Below are 18,830 nucleotides of genomic sequence, written 5' to 3'. Positions count from 1 at the left end.
CGCATGCGCCAACAACCGCTACCACTGAACATGTTGTGGAGCGGACATCATTTTATGTAGCGTAAAAGTTTTGTGCTACTTCGTAAACTCAACGGAGCGGCTTTTTCTGCTGAATGCACACAATGCATAAACAAGCGTTTCACCGAAACTTCCGTTGTTCGTATTAGATATACATATGTATATATATTTATAAAAAACTAAGTGTAAGAGCTAACCTTCCATGACTTGGCAAAGAAAATCCGTCGAGAGTCCATGATATCTGAGGTGTAGGATTGCCAGATGCGCTACACTTTAGGGATACGGCAGGGCCAGGTTGAAGTGTTTGTTCTATGAAACTGTATAATAGTATAGGTGGTGCATCTGAAAGAAACAATAGACTAGTAAGGTTAAAATAAATAATATTTTGAAAAGTCATATACATACTAAATTATGATTGATTAGCATCAACAGCTTGTGACGATATTTAAAAAATTGATTGTGAGTAAAACTAAAAACTCATTTGGTGCTAAATGGGTAGGTACGGTCGGTAGACAAATAAAACTGGGACACTTAAAATTTAATCTATGTAAATCAGACCATTGAATTGTCAATATATTTGTCGGTGTCTATATAATATGCCAAAGTTAACCTATTTGTGATAAAACCGTAATTAAACGATGCAAATTTGTAAATTTTGACTTATGTGATTGTCATTTTTGTCCCAGTTTTATTTCTCCATCGACTGTACAAGTTAGTTAACAACACCTTCCAGTATCCAAAGCTTCTGTAAATAGGTTATAACTTATAACCAAGTATTTATTATGAATATCCTAAAAACTAAGTTTTAATATTCTGTAACATTAAGGCTCGTATTCACCAACGCCAGTTAAAGTTAACTGTAGGTTAAAATATACGACAACATTGTTATAACAATAGGTAACTAATGTAACGAAGTATTTTAACCTACAGTTAACTTTAACTGGCGTTGGTGAATATGGGCTTAAGGGCCGGTTTCACCAACGCCAGTTAAAGTTAACTGTAGGTTAAAATATACGAAAACATTGTTATAACAATAGGTAACTAAAGTAACGAAGTATTTTAACCTACAGTTAACTTTAACTGGCGTTGGTGAATATGGGCTTAAGGGCCGGTATCACCAACGCCAGTTAAAGTTAACTGTAGGTTAAAATGTTTCGTTACTTTACTTAATATCTGTTCACCTTGGAATGAACATCACTGGTGCAAAATGACCTGACCTGTTACTATGACAACTCATATAAAATTTAATGCCAAATGTGTGCGATTTACACCACTGATGTTCAATCCAACGTGAACAGGATATACTTATGATGGGTCTAGGCCAACTCGACACCAAACCTTAGAAGCAATAAACATTGACCGGCCAACTCGACACCAAAAAAAGCAGGTAGTTTTCAAAGACACCCCAAGAGATAGGCCAACTCGACACTAAGCGCCCACTCACAACCTGTCTATATGATGCCCCCTAGTAGAGGTAATACATATTTTTGTAAAAACTCTTCGTGAGTATCAATTTTGTATATACCAAAAAATTCAGAGTATTAGAACGCAAATAATTGTAAAAACCAAAAAAGTAAAAGAAGCGAAGAAATTTGTATCTCAGAAAATATTTGAATTTGATAATTGTCAAATATCAGAATATGATTATATAAAATCTATTTCATATTGATATAAGATTAATAAATTAATTAGTAGTCTTGTAGTTAATATTTAATTGTAAATGTCCTATAAATAGTAGATTACATACCGAGGTGGGAAGTGTTTCATTCCTGTCGAGAGCTAAGATAGTTTACCAAGGCGTAGCCGAGGTGAACTAATGCTCGAGACAGGAGTGAAACACATTCCCACCGAGGTTTGTATACTATTTTATTCGGAATCATTACATTTTTAGCAAATAAACAATTAATTTGATGCAGTTTCATTTCTACTGTTTTTCGACTTTCAGTAAGTACGCTACTGGGAAAACCTTATAACAGGGTGGAAAGTGGTCTATTACTGACCAAGAGAGGGAAGTAAAGATAAAAAGGAATGGTTAACTTTCCGCCCTCGTATAAGGTTAGGAATGTGCATATTACAATACGATTCCGAATAAAATAACATTATATTTGTATATTATAAAAAAAAGTATTTCCTCATCTCATTTTATAATCACATATTATATCCCAAGTGCAAAATTTTTTTGCTAATGAACGAAAACATCCATAAATGAGGTCAGAGGACCAATTATTAGCAAATAAGAGCACGAGACAAAGTCGAGGGCTTTTATTTGATAATAATTGGTCTTCTAACCGAATTATTTATGAATGTTTGAGTTCATTAGCAAAAAAATTGCCGATATTAAAATTTTGCACGAGGGGTATGCGGCTGATTATTTCCTGAATAGAATGAAACCAAACGCATTAACCAAACGCATTATTTCCATTCCTTTTTATTCAAAATAATTTATTTAAAAAAAAATCAGGTACCGACATTTTTTATCAGATTATTGCACAGTGTGCATTTTAGAGAAATTTTATCGGGTTATTTTTTGTTTTCTCGTTTTGATTGGTCAATATTTGTCACGCAATTGGTTGCTAGACACATGAAGGAAATAATCCCTGATATATTCCCGCAAGAACTCTAGTCACTGGCTGGGATATTAAAGAGGGACCGTCCCAGGTAGACAGTGCCGAGTTGGCTTGATCGCGGTGCCGTGTTGGCTTGACCGCGGTGCCGAGTTGGCCGGTTATCCATGGGCTACCGGTGCCGAGATGGCCTGTTGTACTTTATTGCAAACTTTACCTAGGTATAATAAAGTGCCAAGTTGGCGTCTGCCCAAACTTATTGTTATAACAATGTTTTCGTATATTTTAACCTACAGCTAAGTTTAACTGGCGTTGGTATTTACCAAATTTGAGATACACATTTCAGCTACTGAACATAGTGTACGAAAAAAAAAATTTGTTATGAATTTTTTTGTGCTAAATTAATGTAAAAGATAAACCAGGTACAATATACGCTAAATGATTTTTGTTCTTATTATTACAGTGTCAGTGAAATTTGAAATTGTCAGTTCTGTCAAGTGGTTTAAGCATTTAGATTTGCGATTTTTCATCTTTAGAGCTTTGTTTTGCAATTCTCTGGTTTTAAAAGTTATTAGTTTTGATCGTGTTGCTGTAATGATCTGTTCCGTTGCAATTTTTTGTTGATTTTTTTAAATTTGTGAAGTGAGTGCGTGCCTCAAGAATCTAATTAGTAATTACAAACATCGAAAATGATACAGAGGTAATTTTTGTTCATGCATTAAATAGGAGTAGATATTAGATAATCTCTTACATGTGTTTAGCCATTTCCGAAAAAAGCTGGATATTTTAATTTCAGTAGCCAGCTTTTTCGGAAATTCGAAAATGTATTGTGGGTTGCATTTTTTTATTCCGTCGGGCACATTATCACTCGTGAAATACCCTGTATTAATGAAACCTAATATATTACTCCTACTGTACTGAAGTTTTCTTTCATCTTTCCTAAGTGCAAACGTGCAGCATAATAATAAAACATCACGTGTAAACCTGCTCTTTCCATTTTTTAAAATTTCGCGCCGGATCTATTTGTTGTAGCGTAGAGTGAACATTTTTAGTAACATTTATGTCAAGCAATCTATGAGTGGACAGAGTTTACCAATTTTGATAATATCTGTTCATGTTGGATTGAACATTAGTGGTGCAAATCGCACACATTTGGCATTAACTTTCATATGAGTTGTCATTGTAACAGGTCAGTCATTTGCACCACAGCTGTTCTTCCCAACGTGAACAGGTATTATTTGTAATTGGTGTATTAAAAGGTCTAGAGATAATTTCAAATTTCATGGCGAAAAAAACACTGTTAAAAAAACTTCACCTAACATTGTCAGTTTTTCCAGAGACGTTCGTTTTAAAAATGTCAGATTATAAGTATTGGGAATAAAAGGATTATTAAAGCTCATGCCCGAGAAATGGTTCACCATACTTGGGAATACATGAGAGGAATATTTCCCCACGAAAGCAAAGCAATGATAAAGGAACGTGTTTTTGACTGTACGAAAGTGTCGATACAAACGATCGAAAGAATTCAGAGACAAAGGGCGGACATTGCTAAAATTAATGGTCGAATTTCCAGAATAACTTCACCAAAGAAAGGTCACAGAAAATGCACAGTTATTAATTTGGACGATGTTGATTTATATGATATCAGGAACATTATCTACAATTTTCATTTCACTGAAGGATGGTGATTGTTGAGCATTTAAGTAGTTATTTACATTACCAGATGCGTAAGTAAACTTTTTTTGGCAAGGAGGTAGTTCAAGACCCGAGACGGTAGTCGAGGGCCGTGAAACCTCCGAGCTTAAAGAAGCAACTTACGATCGTGTAATGTATTAAATTTTTCCTACTACGAAGCACCAACATTTTATAATGTTAAAAAAATATCAAAAATCGTGCCGTATCGCGACCGTCCTTGGATCTTGGAAGCAAAAACCATAGCAACAGCTTTTACAAACATTTTATTGTTCGTCTTCGAACGGCGTGAATTGTGTAAGTGCGTGTAATCCGTAATAATGTTAGTGTGATAGTTTGCGGTTATTGGTATTTATGCAACAAGCCTTACCGCAAAATATGTAATGTGACGGAATTGAAAGAGCCGCTGGAATTACGTTAGGCTCATTGTCGCCTGTCAAGTCGGGTGAGGGATATAACCTAATTTTCCAACAATTCATAAATCACAATAAATGTGAATAAGTAGATTAATTTTCCTTTGTTGTATTCAATTGGACTAATTAAACTACATATTATTATAAAATGTGTTGCTGTTTTCCATTTGATGATTTGGGTACCTCAATCGAAATTGTCACAAAATAAAATAAAATCTCCTCGTCCCGTAAGGAATCTCCTAGTCGCGGAAGTATTTTACCTTCGTAGCTAGCAACCACACGCAAGATAGGATTCACTTTCGATTACAAGTCTGTTGCTAGGGCAGTAGATGAAACTTTCTAGATACGTAGTAGGAAAAATTAATTTGAAAAATGATCTTGGATAGGAAGGAAGTACGTCGTTACTTAAGAAGGGTTTTGACCAAAATACGCTTCAAATGGCGCACCACTCCAATTAATAGAATTGTTCTGGTTGAAACCATTGCGACAAAATTATTATGACTTACTTATTTAGAAAAATAAAAGAGTACAGACGTGAAGGACAACATACAGGGGTATTCACGGGTAATAACGGGCCTAACAACGTACCGATGCAACCAAATAAACATACTTCTCAAATAAGTAGATATAGTCTATTTTTTAATCAAGGAACCACGACCTGTTGATTTAGGTTTGTAAATATAAATTAATTAAGAGTGCCATGCGTCTGTCAACATCATTTGATAATTCTCTTGAAGAAAGTAATAGTTATCTTGAGTTTAAATATCCTCAAGACACAAGATTTCGTCTACGAACAACAGATTGGAAAATAAGTGATCAAGATTTAACTGATGCAGGTCCTTCGAACGCTAATCTTGAACATAAATTCGGAAACGTCAAAAAGTGTCATAAAATTTCTGGAGAAAAATTAGTTTTTCGATGTGAAGACTGCAACAGAGATTTCAAAAAGGAAAAGGGCCTTAAAATTCATAGATCAAGGATTCATGGACTAATGAGCCAATCGTTTTCGTCAAAATCATTCTCTTCAGAAATTAATAAAACAAGAAGGAAAACTGAAGAAATTAATAACACTTCATTTAATTGCACGGATTATGAGAAGCAATTCGGATCTCAAGATAATCATTCTAGTGGACAACAAAGATTAAATTGTAATTTGTGTCCTGGAAAATCTTTTAAGGATAATACCAGATTGAAAATTCACGTAGATAAGTATCATACAAATAGTAACCTACCAACTTCTTCTAATTTCTCTTCAACGGTTTCTATCACAAAATTGCTTATTAATTTAAAACAGCAGCTACCAACTATTAGAAGATTGCCTAAAGCTTGTAGACATTTAGCTGCTGATAAATTAAGTTCAATTATTAATAATTGTCTTTCGTCCAAATCAATCTCTTCATTTGAGGATCTTTTGCTATTCTCTTATAGAGCTTTCAATGTAGCCGAGAAATCTGATAAATCATTGAATAAGCTTATAAAAGAAAATCTTTCTAATTTTGAAGTACCTCAAATACGAACATCTTCTAAGAGACGAACACATTTATCACTAGCTAAGAAAGTGGAAGCAAAAGTAGCCGATTTTGATATCAAAGGAGCTGTTAAATTATTGTCCTCGGACGACTCATTAGCTTCATTCAATGAAGATGTTGCTGAAGAATTAAAAAAAAAGCATCCTTCACCATCTCGCGAACTTTTTTTTCCAGACGCTTTCAAAACGGGAGACTTTTCTTTAATAGTTAATGAGCAAAACGTTCGAGAAGCTATCAATTCCTTTCCTGCCGGTTCTTCACCAGGTTTAGATGGCATGAGACCACAATATTTAAAAGATATTATATCTTTATCAGCGGGCGAAGCAGGTCAGCGGGCACTAAGAGCTTTAACAAAACTGTGCAATTTTTTATTGTCTGGCCAACTTCCTTCAGAAATTTGTCATTTATTATATGGTGCGTCTTTATGCGCCCTTCATAAGAAAGATGGAGGAATTAGACCGATCGCTATAGGAAACTGTTTACGAAGATTGACTTCAAAGCTTGCTTGTTTTCAAAGTCGTAATATTGTAAATTCGTATTTATCTCCACACCAACTTGGAGTGGCAACTAAGCTAGGATGCGAAGCAGCAATTCATACTACACGTACCTTTGTGAATAACGACCAAAACCGTAGCAAAGTTGTTCTTAAATTAGATTTCAAAAACGCATTTAACTCAGTCGAACGAGATTGTATTCTAAAAGAAGTCCAATGTCATACCCCACTTCTTTACCCTTATCTTTATCAATGCTATAGGAATCCTTCAACTTTATTTTTTGGTGATCATTTAATTTCTTCTTCTGTTGGAGCTCAACAAGGAGATCCTTGTGGTCCTATGATTTTTAGTCTTGCCATTCAACCAATTATTTTATCTTTGAATTCTGAACTGAATATTTGGTATTTAGATGATGGAACCCTAGCTGATTACCCAGAAGTAGTTTTGTCCGACTTTAAGAAAGTTATCAATTTGTCCAGAAAAATTGGCCTTGAATTAAACTTTAACAAATGCGAGATCTTTAGCTGTTCTGGAGACACAGATTTAAAAGTCATAAAGGAATTTCAAAATTTAGCACCAGGTATTAAAATTTGTGACCGAGGAAGTTTATCTCTTTTAGGCTCTCCAATCTTTGACCAAGGCTTCAAAAACACTGTCGAAAAAACTATTATTACAGTTGAAAATCTTTTAAATAAAGCTGAATTTCTTAGCAGACACGTGGCTTATACCTTAATCAAGAACTGTCATACCAAAATTTAATTTTTTATTAAGAACAACTCCTTTTTGGAAATTTTCTAATTACGTTAATTCCATTGATTCTTCTTTAAAGTCTTCTTTAGAAAAAATACTTAATTTACGTTTAACTGATTTACAATGGTGTCAGTCCACTTTACCGATTAGATTTGGTGGACTGGGAATTCGCCGCATTTCCGATATTTGCCTCCCTGCTTTCCTATCTTCAGTTCATGGTGTTAAAAAGCTTGTTTCTCAATTACTAAATTCAAAGGATAATGAGCTTATTATTCACCATTATGATGAAGCTTTAGCAGTCTGGGATGTAGAAAATGAGAACGAAAGACCAACAATTCCACAATTTCAGAAGAATTGGGATAATATCAATATCAAAAGAATAATTGACAATGACTTAATCTTTAATTCATCTAGGGACTTGGCTCGTTTTAAGGCTTTGCAATGCAGAGAATCAGGATCTTGGTTACATGCAATACCTTCTCCTAATATTGGTACTCTTTTAGATAACACTTCCTTCCAAGTTTGTATTGGTTTAAGATTGGGTTGTAATCTTTGTACACCTCATATTTGCAAATGCAATGCGAAAGTTGATGAAATTGGTATTCACGGTCTAAGTTGTTCCAAAAGCAGTGGTAGATTTTCAAGACACACTGAAATTAATTCTATTATCAACCGGTCTTTGACTTCTATTCATGTTAATTCAACTTTAGAACCAAACGGACTATCTCGTGATGACGGAAAACGCCCTGATGGGATGACTTTAGTACCGTGGAATAAAGGTCAACCTTTGGTTTGGGACGTTACTGTCGTAGATACACTTGCAGACAGTTACGTATTGAAAACATCTGAAGTCTCAGGTTTTGCCGCTGAAATGGCTTGCAAACGCAAACATAACAAATATCGTTCAATTATTTCGTCAAACTACATATTTAAAGGTTTAGCCTTTGAAACCTTAGGCCCTTGGTGCAAAGAAACAATAGATTTCATTAATGTCATCGGAGACCGACTTATCGCGGAATCAGGGGATTCAAAATCTAAGAAATTCCTTTTTGAGAGGATTTCCCTTGCCATTCAACGTGGAAACGCTGCAAGCATTCGGGGCACTTTTCCAGATTCCGCATTATTATCGGAAATTTTCACATTGTAAATTAAAAATGTTATTTTATGTTAAATTTTAATAAATAACTTCCGAATTAATTAAGTAATTTTTTTTTTTTTGGCTTTTTCCTGAAACATTTGGTATAATGGATACATCAGCCCATATTCAAGAAGTCGCTCAAAACGTAATTTTCATTAATTAATTTTAGTTAAATATTGCTTCTTTGTAGTTTGACTAGTTTGTAGGTAAAGTTAATTTCTAAATTATCGAGTACACCTCAAGAATCAAGAAGTCGATTTATTACAGTTTTTCCACATGTAAATATACCTTTTTGAAATTTGAGCGTCGTATTTTTAATATAGGTTAGGTAAGTTTGACAACATAAAATGTCGCTGATATTTTGGAACACCATAATATTATCTGTTTTATCCTCTGCACAGTGCTCTTCGCGATGTTATAGTCCTGGGCTACCCTCCAGATCGACCACCATTCTTCTAATTTGGAAAGAATGAGCACTTTCGCGTTTTCGGTTAGATTAGGCATTTTGTTTGTCAAAATTGACATTGATCATTGACCAAAAAATGTGCATTTCACACTGTAGAAAATTAGGTGTACACTATAATTTTGAAATTAACTGTACGTTATTGTAAATAGAAAAACATATTTAACAAGCCATGGCACAGAATTGACATTGACGCTTGACAGGATCCCGATAACACATGCCAACCGAAACCGATAACTCAAAATCCCTACTTTACTTTTTGTTGGACTAGGCCGGCAAGACATGTGTTTCTGGACGATTTCGAGATCTACAAACTACCAAATTCCAGCCAGAGGCACGAAAACATTTTAACTGACCTCAAACAAAAACAAATAAACATTTAAGGTTAACAATAAAATTGAATGCAAATGTTCAAATTGCCTCCCGCGAACGATTTGGCACTCATCGACACGAGTGTAAACACTTTGTACACTCCACTCCATAATATCAGGGCTGATTTGTTTCATTTCAGCGCGAATTCTCTGCCCTAAATCTTCTAAATTGTTTGGTCTATTAAAATAAAAGCTAGATTTTGAATAACCCCAACCTACATTAAAAACTTTGTCATTTTCTCAAAAAAATTGTTATGTAAGGTATTATTCCGGCCACGGAATCTTGGCCAACATTTTTTAGACATTTCTAAAAAAAAAATGATGTAAACCAGTCATTAGTGTCATTAATAAATGACAATTATTTAAAATCACTTTGAAGTTTTTCTTGTGACATCAAAAAAGCAGGGAAATGGCATTATCGAGTCAAAAGTTGGGTTATATTCAATAAAGGCCAGTTCACACATATTTGTCAGTTAAATGTCCGTCGTGGTCAAGATTCCGTGTCCGGAATAGTACCAAATTTTTTAAATCGTTTAGGTTTTAGGTAGTATAGTCTTTGCCAAAGCCAAATAACCACCAACAATGCATTCTACCCACAAAATCAATCGGCAACGTGGTACACTTTGATTTGATTGGCCTACATCCTAGTAATATCAAAATTACCATTATACACTTAGTGTAATTTTATTTTCACCAACATAATTCAACAGGTGGTGATTATTTGGGTTTGGCACAGTCTATAGGAAAGAAAAGAAAAAAGTGATGGCTGTCACTAAAAAAAAATTGGTAATGATGACAGTATTGCGCCAAATCCGACGACATTATTTAAATGAATTGCACGTTACAGGATAAAAATTTTTAAAATAAAATCGACCTGTATGAGCAAAAATGTCACATAACGCTATTCTGAATTTTGTTCCAAGTTTTACGTTCACACTGTAAAGGATACTACAACGATTTATTGTAGCAAGGGATTTAATTGAAAATTATTATCAAAAAGCCCGTAGAACCCATATATCTCTCTTTCTTTTAAAAAATTGAGAGATAAATTTTATGCATGACACAAAGCTAATAAACCATATCATTATCGGCCATATTCACCAACGCCAGTTAACGTTAACTGTAGGTTAAAATACTTCGTTACTTTAGTTACCTATTGTTATAACAATGTTTTCGTATATTTTAACCTACAGTTAAATTTAACTGGCGTTGGTGAATACGGGCCTATACAAATTAAGTCTACATTTAAAATATGAGAGCAAGAAAATTAAAGTGTATCCTTATCAGCCCTTCAGGTTTGTTGTTTCATGTTTCATGTGAATAAAAAACATTCAAAGTTCTGTGCTGTTTATATACCATCTAGATTTGTAAAAATTATTTTTTTCTTGACTGAGCAACAAAAACCAAAAACGTTATTTACCTCCAAGTTGTAGTTCTGCCGCGGCTTGAGCGGTGTCACCTTCAGCTCTTCTTACTATACACTGGTACATTCCCCTGTCTTCTCTTCCAACGTTATTAACAACTAATGTTTCACTAGAACCTCTACCTGTACTCGGAAGTTGTCGACCATCTTTGTACCATGTGACAAGGTGAGGGCCATCTCCCGGGGCTGAGACAATACATCTGAATTCGGCACTGCCGCCCATATGCACGTTTAACATAGCAGGAGAAATTTCAACGTGCAGTGCTGTAGAAACCACCAAACGCAGTTCTGCACTGGCTTCACCGCCTGCGTTGGACGCTGTACACCTGTATATACCTCCTGTAAAATAAAATGGATTAAATAAATCTAATGATTTGTTGATGTCTTTTTTTTTAATTTGCAATTCAAGAACGTCCTGTGTTTTCATTATTTTATTATTATGTTATGAAACAAATTTTTCTCTGAAAGATGTCTAATAATAATTTACAACAACAACAAGATAAAGCAGTAATTACTTGTTATTAGATACACGGCCATTTTGAAAGTTGTGCAGATATTTTAACCAGAGGTATAGTAACGGGTGTTTTTTTAAATTTGGCGTCGAAGTAGGCGTTGAACTGTCGATTGTGAACGCACTATACAGGTTACGGATCACGGATCAGCTGTTTAAATCTTACGCTTTTACACGAGTGGTGCGCTCTCAATCGACTCTCCAACGCCTACTTCGACGCCAAATTAAAAAAAAAAACACCCTTTATATTTATCCCTAATAGAAATATTGACTTAAATCATAAGTCGTACTTACTTACAGTCTGCCCCGAATTGCTTTACCTGGTTTCTTTGACAACTAGCTGGATAGAGTTCAAAGATATTAAAAATATGTATTTGTCTGAGGTTATTTAACACCGTGCCATAAACTACCGTGGTGGAGTACTTCAAGATCTGTTTCTTTGTTGGTGTGATTAATGATTTTTGGCAATATTTAGAGATATTAGACATAAATATACTATAGTACGTGTTAAAAGAAGGAAAGATAACCCAACTTGTCTTATTACTTACAAATGTTAATGATTTACACGAGAATCAAAGGAATCAGTTTGTTTGGAAACTGCTGAAAAATTTCAAATTTGGCGGGCAGTTTTGACAAACAACCAACCTAAAAAGTTAAGTTTTTATGTTATTCGAGGTTATGTTTGATTTTGATCGTTTAATTTTTTTGAGTTTCATCATAACTTTTTGATAAAACTTGTGAAGTGATGATAAAATAGTGCTTGTAACTTAATTAGAAAAGGCTTAAACAACAAACTAAAAAGACTGTAATTGTGAGTAAAAGCATAAAATGAAACATCAAAGAAGTTGCTCAAAATGATTGCCAACATTTGGAATGTAGGTAAGCTTCAGCACGACGTGTCCATGAGAGCTGAACTCGATTTGGAATGCGGTTTTCATGAATTTCTTTTACGATGTTTTGAATGTAATGAGGTGTAGGTACACTGCTATGCAGAACAATCGCGTACCTACGCTTAAAAAATGAAACAATCAAGTTTTCGAGTATTTTGTGTTTTGTTAATGTTGGTGGCAAAAAAACGGGAAAACAAAATTTTCCTAATGTAAATTTGGTTTTGTCCATTAGTCAATTAATTGTCCACTTGACAATACCTATCAAATAATGTTTAAATGTCATTGAATTTTGACTATAATTCTAACCTATCTCCCTTAAGAAGGTTTCAGACTATGAATAAATTGTAAAAATGTGTCAATTTTATTCTGACAGTTCCCGTTTATTTTGCAACCAACTGTAAATAGTGTAATAGTGAGATTGTCACTATTTCATTTGTTATTAGGAAAATTAAACAGTTGCGACACTGACAAATAAAAAGTCAAAACCAATCTAACTTTAACACGGCCAAAAATAGATGTACGCGATTTTTCTGCACAGCAGTGAACTACATATCTTGAAGAATTGCGAGAGGAATTTCCTCAAGTAATTTCCCGGGCACAACTTCGTTTAAAAATTGAAGATATCTAACCATCTCCATTCAAACGACGAGATAAGACATAGGGAAATACGAGGTGATTTTCAACAATCCCAACCCACACGGCGTTCCTCTAAATTTCGGCCAATCTTTGCAAGTGGACATTCGACACATTCAAATAAGTTTGTGGTATTATACAGGGTCATTATAAATTAGTGTCCCATCGCAGTTGGCGTTGGTGACGTAGTTGAATGTGCCGTAAGCCTTATAACATGAGTGAGACTAGTATCGCCGATAGGTGGCGCTTCTGGCGGTAGTGGAAATCTGTCTACTAGTTTGTCTAACGTTGCAAAGCTGGCGGCACATCCAAAATTTTTGGAGGTTTTCAACGCCAACTGCGATGGGACAATTATTTGTAATGACCCTGTAGTAAAAATAATGTAAAACGACCCGCGGCAAAAATGCGAACTAATGAATGTTTTTAAGGTAATGAGCAAAAATTTTTAAAGTACATTCACAACAATAAATATACATTTAAGACGTCATTCATTTCAATAATTCAAACCAATTTAAACTCTAAATTTTCATTTTTGCAGGATGTTGAAAAGGTAAGAAACTTTAAAAATTTATACAGGGTGGTCCCGATATAACCTGCCAGAAGACGTCTAGTAATAGGTGACAATGAGTAGAACTCATACACAAAAAATGTTTCTAATAAAAGTCTTTTCGTTTTCGAGATAAAAATAATTGAAAATTTGGTCAAAATTTGCTGTACGCTAATGAGTTAATCGGTTTTAAAAAGGTAATTCTGGTTGCTTGGCTGCAATTTCTTTAGCAACGGTACCTGTAACACCTATGACATTTGTCAAGTTTAATTTTAAATTTGCGAATCCTTCAAAAGTTATGAAACTCACAAAACAAGAATACGCCGATTTGCATTTACTCTATGACGAAGCACGTGGTAATTCAAGAGCGGCAAGGTGACTATACGGCGAGCGTTTTCCTGAAGGAGTCCTTCCGTCCCGTTGTACTTTTGTGGAGCTACATCTCCATTTATGTAAGGCTGGTGCTGACTGATTCCAATACGATGGCGTTCCCGATCCTCCATTTAACCCCTCTGGATTTTAATTTTTGGGGCCACACGAACGATTTGGTATACGAAGTTGAAATAAATACAAAAGGCCAACTCCAGAAACGCGTAACAGACGCCGCGAGCTAGATTCGTAAAAACCCAGAAATGCTGAATTCTGTTTATAAAAATTGGTAGTGGCGCGGCGTACTCAAATGTGCATGAATGCCAACAGAAGGCACACAGAACATTTATTATAAAATAATTTTTCTAGTCTAGTTTACCTTTCAATAGTTAGTAGATATTCTCAGTTAGAGTTGAAAGTACGAATATGTAAAGTGTAAATAAATTTATCTAATCCCGTGGGATAAATGACACTTATCCCACTCATTTGAGTGGAATAAAGAACTTCATTATCGGACGCATTTCATTACTCCACTCAGTGGGATAAGTGAGCTTCATTACCCCACTCAGTGGGATAAATAAGTTGTTATTCCACTGAGTGGTGTAATGAAACTGGCGGAAATAAATAAGATTTACCTTTTTTTTTTAATTCGAGGCGGTCTTAGATAAAATGTTGTACATAACACGTGGGCTAAAGCATATTACGGGAAACTCGTGTGATTACAGATGAACTCGGGCTAACACCCTCGTTATCTGCAATCTTCACACTCGAATCCTGTAATATTGCTTTTAACTCAAGGTCGCTTAAAACTTATGATTGAACTGTACATTAGTGAGATCTGTCATAAATTCCAATAACCTTATTGGCGCGGCTAGTTACTTTTGCTGGTAGTGCCAACTTAACGACAAGTCCCCAATCCACATCCATAACGTTCCGATTGTACTTATTCATCTCAGTCTACAAAATCAGCTTTTGTACCTAAATAAGCCGGTGAATTAACGCACACAGTGTACAGCGTTTTCAATAAATGTCATTAATTTGATTTAGTTTGCCAGATTTGAAATTTGTCATAAACGATTCAGGTACCTATGTTGCTTAGATACTGTCATCCTTGCAAACACGAACAATTAATTCCTGAGTAGGTACGTATTTTTGTGGTCAGCAGCGTCGAATGGGTGTGGATAGGGGTTAATTTATCCCCATTATTTTGGACCTAATGAAAAGGGGTTTTTTGGACTTGTTAGATCCTTCTAATGACCCAGATTTTTTTTGGCAGGTTATATCGGGACCACTCTGTATATCCAAAATAAATATTACTTAATGTGCAAAAAAACAGCCACGCAATTTACTATAAAATTAATTTTTTTTTCAGTGTACCTATTTATAGAAATATTAGCGCCACTGTCAAATTTGACATGGGACTTCTTAGGTATATTATTTTTACTATAGTTAAATTATTGATCACTGATTCATTGTGAGTTGTGAGTCATCGTACAATTGCGGTCACGGAATTTTGGCCGTCACTTTCATGTCAAAAAAAAATGGATGTAGTCCATGCTTTATTGTCATAATGATTGACTTTTGGAATTGACGTCCAAAAATTTGTCAATGTCATACTTCATTCATAGTTGCGAACATGCTACCAATACTCTATTTCAATAAAGTGCGGATAGTATCCCTGTTCCAAAATTGCAAAAAATGAGGAAGCGCGTTTCTTGCAAGTCAGTCAGCATCAAAATGACAAGTCTTGCAATAGTAGAAAGTGAGGTTACGAATAAGTAAGGGCCACTTTACATCTCATGTCAATGGAATGACAAGTGACGGCCAAAATTCCGTGGCCGTAATTGTACAGCGTGATCAACAATGACTGAGTCTGTTGGCAATGAAACAATTGAAAAATATTGGTGTTTTGCTGTTTCGTAATTGGCACTGACCGGATGTTTTAACTTGACACGACATTAAAAAAAAATAGGTTGATTCAGTCATTCTTGATCACGTTGTACAGTCGTTGATCAAAATAAAATAGGACAAAGTGTTACCTTAGACAGTTTCACAATTCAAAGATTTGTGTAGTGTAACTGAGGCGTATGTGTCTCATATTACAACTTGATTTGACTTGACGATTGATTTACAAAAAGTTAGGTTGTGATTTTTCACTTGTCATCTCGTCACTGTCACTTTGTTCAATTGAATGATTGTGAGTTTTTGAAATATTGTCGAATGATGACACTTATCAGAATTGTTTTTTTATTTTTGACACTTTTGTTTCCTAAGAGATGGATTTCGCAAAAATATCGAATTACATAATCGAAATTTACTTTGTCCTATTTTATTTTGGTCAACGACTGTACGTACAGTCGTTGACCAAAATAAAATAGGACAAAGTGTTACCTTAGACAGTTTTACAATTCAAAGATTTGTGTAGCGTAACTGAGGCGTATGTGTCTCAGATTACAACTTGATTTGACTTGACGATTGATTTACAAAAAGTTAGGTTGTGTTTTTTCACTTGTCATCTCGTCACTGTCACTATTAGTTCAATTGAATGATTGTGAGTTTTTGAAATATTGTCGAATGATGACACAGAATAGTTTTTTTTTTAATTTTTGACACTTTTGTTTCCTAAGAGATGGATTTCGCAAAAATATCGAATTATACAATCGAAATTTACTTTGTCCTATTTTATTTTGGTCAACGACTGTACATATTGTAAGATAAACTCTGCAAATAAAGTTTGTCCAGCGAGAGATTGGTTGACATAAAAATCACTAAATTCTACGCAGAGAAAATACTACCTAGCGTAAATTATTTATTTATTTACCTTCAAGCGGTAACATTTTTTGCCCTGAAATTATGCTCTAATTAATGTATTCTAGTGCATTTTGTAGTGTTGGGTTACAAGTCTACAATTTAAAATCTCCCAATCTCTCGCTGGACGGAGTTATACCAGTTTTTGAACCGTTGTGTAAAATCACTGCAAAAATTATACCTAATTCGTTTTGTAGTGACCCAGTTTAAAATATAAAACTTTAACTCCCGGTACCGTCACAATAGGGCGCCAAATGTGAAGGTACTAGCGGCTAGGCTAGGAACTAAGGGATGAGGTTGGCGATCCTGGGGAGTTGGCAACTCTGAGGGAGAGGGGGTGAAGCGGTTCGCGCGCGATGGTCGAAAGGATAGTTCACTTCTGTTTGGTTTTTCAAAACGAACACACCGTGCGAAGAGCGATGCATATTTCAAAATTTGGAAGTTAAATCTGAATCAATTGCACTACCGTCCCGAGTATATATTTTGTGTCCCCGTGAGGAATCCGACGTTTTAATCCATCCCGGGTAATTTATCCCCGTTCGTTGTCTTTTTTTCTTGGACCAGGACCACGTGGTAAGGGTATGTTGTAGATTTCATTTTGTTGCATGCTGTTTCTTTTGAGAAGCGCCCATTTGTTAATTTTAAGCGTTATCCCTTAAGTTTCTCCCGGAAGAGGTAAATTTCAGGCAATCCGTTAATTTCGAAAATTAGTAGCCGTCGTCCGAATCACGTGCGCCCATTTTGTTTTCCTTTCGCTAACATTTTCTAACGGCACTTGATCCGCCGTTTTTCGTTTGCATTGCCAGCGATTATCGTATTAGTTATTTATGTTGCTTACTTAAATTTGTAACATTTAATGCGTTTTTGTTTTGTTTTGTTAAACGTTGCGCTTTGTTCTCTTTTAATTTTATCATTGTTTAATTTTACGCTTTGTTCTATTGAATTAAGCTCGAGTTTACTTTGTATTGTTGCTAAGCACCGCTAGATTTCGGATGAGTTGAAGTTAAAATGTTGTGAGTACGATCCTATGGGGGCTAGGTGACATTCAGGAGGTCGGGGGGTTGTTTAGTCAAATTTCTGTGGAGGCGATGGTTATGTAGGGCCGTTAGCGGAGGCGAACCTAAGTCCTGCTGTACGCGGCTCTGGGATGTTCACGTGAAGCCCCCGTCGCAGTTATAGGGACCTCGGGATTTTGTCGGTAAACGGTTGGTTGGGGAAGGTGGAACAGGCCTGGCTCTACGCGACTCTGAGAAGCTCATCGTACAACCCCGATACCCCGAGTACCTATAAATGTCGCTTGTTTTCAAGACGATTCAGATTATTTTTCTGAGTCCCCTCGCGGCCGAGAGTTTGTTACCTCCAGCTCTAAGCTCCTGTCGGCGTACGTTGACCGCGTAGTTACTAATTAAACTTGGAATTGTCATAACTCGAATTGTAAAATATGAGTAATACCTGGGATACGGTTTTGGAGAGGGTTTTTATCCGTCCCTCTCTGTGATAACGGCATTATAAATTTGTTACTGTTTTTTTTTTCAACCTTTAACTTGTCATTTTTGTTGTTATGTGCCCGTTCTGTTTGTTTTAAATGTTGCTGTATTAATATTGTTGTTTTTTCTTGCAATGGCCTAGTTAACTTACTTTACTCTGTTATACTTGGTTCCCGTTAAATTTGGCTTCGTTTAATTTGTTCGCCGAAAATCAAGATTACCACAGGCATTTTTATTAAAAGGTATTTTGCGTCCCTCACATGTGTGTTTTATTTTGCGGTACTCTTCCAACTGGAACCTTCATCGTTTGCATTCCGTACCTTTTCCGCCAAAAGAAAATCACAACGTAGGGCCCCTCCGCTTCGATGACGATCACGACCACATTTGTTTCAGTTTGCGCAGGTTCGAATATTTGGCGGAAAGAAGTAATGTAGTTAGATCATTACAGTATCCATTTCATGTTTTATCCACTACACATCATAATCAATTCGTGTTTTGAGGAAGGGTATTTTCCCGAGCAACTGAAGAAAAGTAAAATCGTGCCAATTTACAAAAAAGGAAATAAGGAAGAAGTGCAGAACTACAGGCCAATAGCAATTGCACCTGCATTGTCAAAAATCTTTGAATTATCAATTAAAATTAGATTAACAGATTATTTCGATAAACAGGATTTCTTGTCTAAAAGACAATATGGATACAGAAAAAGTTGATCCACCATAACAGCTCTACT

The 18,830-nt window shown here is 35.3% G+C and overlaps 1 protein-coding gene across 22 annotated transcripts in view; it reads right to left on the bottom strand.

Moving 5' to 3' along the window:
- Dscam2 (Down syndrome cell adhesion molecule 2) overlaps positions 1 to 18,830 on the bottom strand; it is a 431,544-nt gene that overhangs the window by 252,433 nt on the left and 160,281 nt on the right. For all 22 annotated transcript variants that reach the window (XR_011156457.1, XR_011156456.1, XR_011156462.1 and 19 more), the window contains exons 7-8: positions 10,853 to 11,194; positions 216 to 360 (exon numbers count right to left, since the gene is read on the bottom strand). Coding sequence is in view for 15 of the 22 variants with exons in the window: in XM_069036617.1 (XP_068892718.1) it covers positions 216 to 360; positions 10,853 to 11,194 (487 nt within the window). In the remaining 7 variants the exon portion in view is untranslated. The remainder of the gene's footprint in view (positions 1 to 215; positions 361 to 10,852; positions 11,195 to 18,830) is intronic.

The sequence above is a fragment of the Tenebrio molitor genome, chromosome 1 (genome assembly GCF_963966145.1).
Source record: "Tenebrio molitor chromosome 1, icTenMoli1.1, whole genome shotgun sequence".
Lineage (NCBI taxonomy): Eukaryota > Metazoa > Arthropoda > Insecta > Coleoptera > Tenebrionidae > Tenebrio > Tenebrio molitor.
The sequence above is the reverse complement of the archived record's forward strand: the minus strand, read 5'-3'. Positions and strand labels throughout refer to the sequence as shown.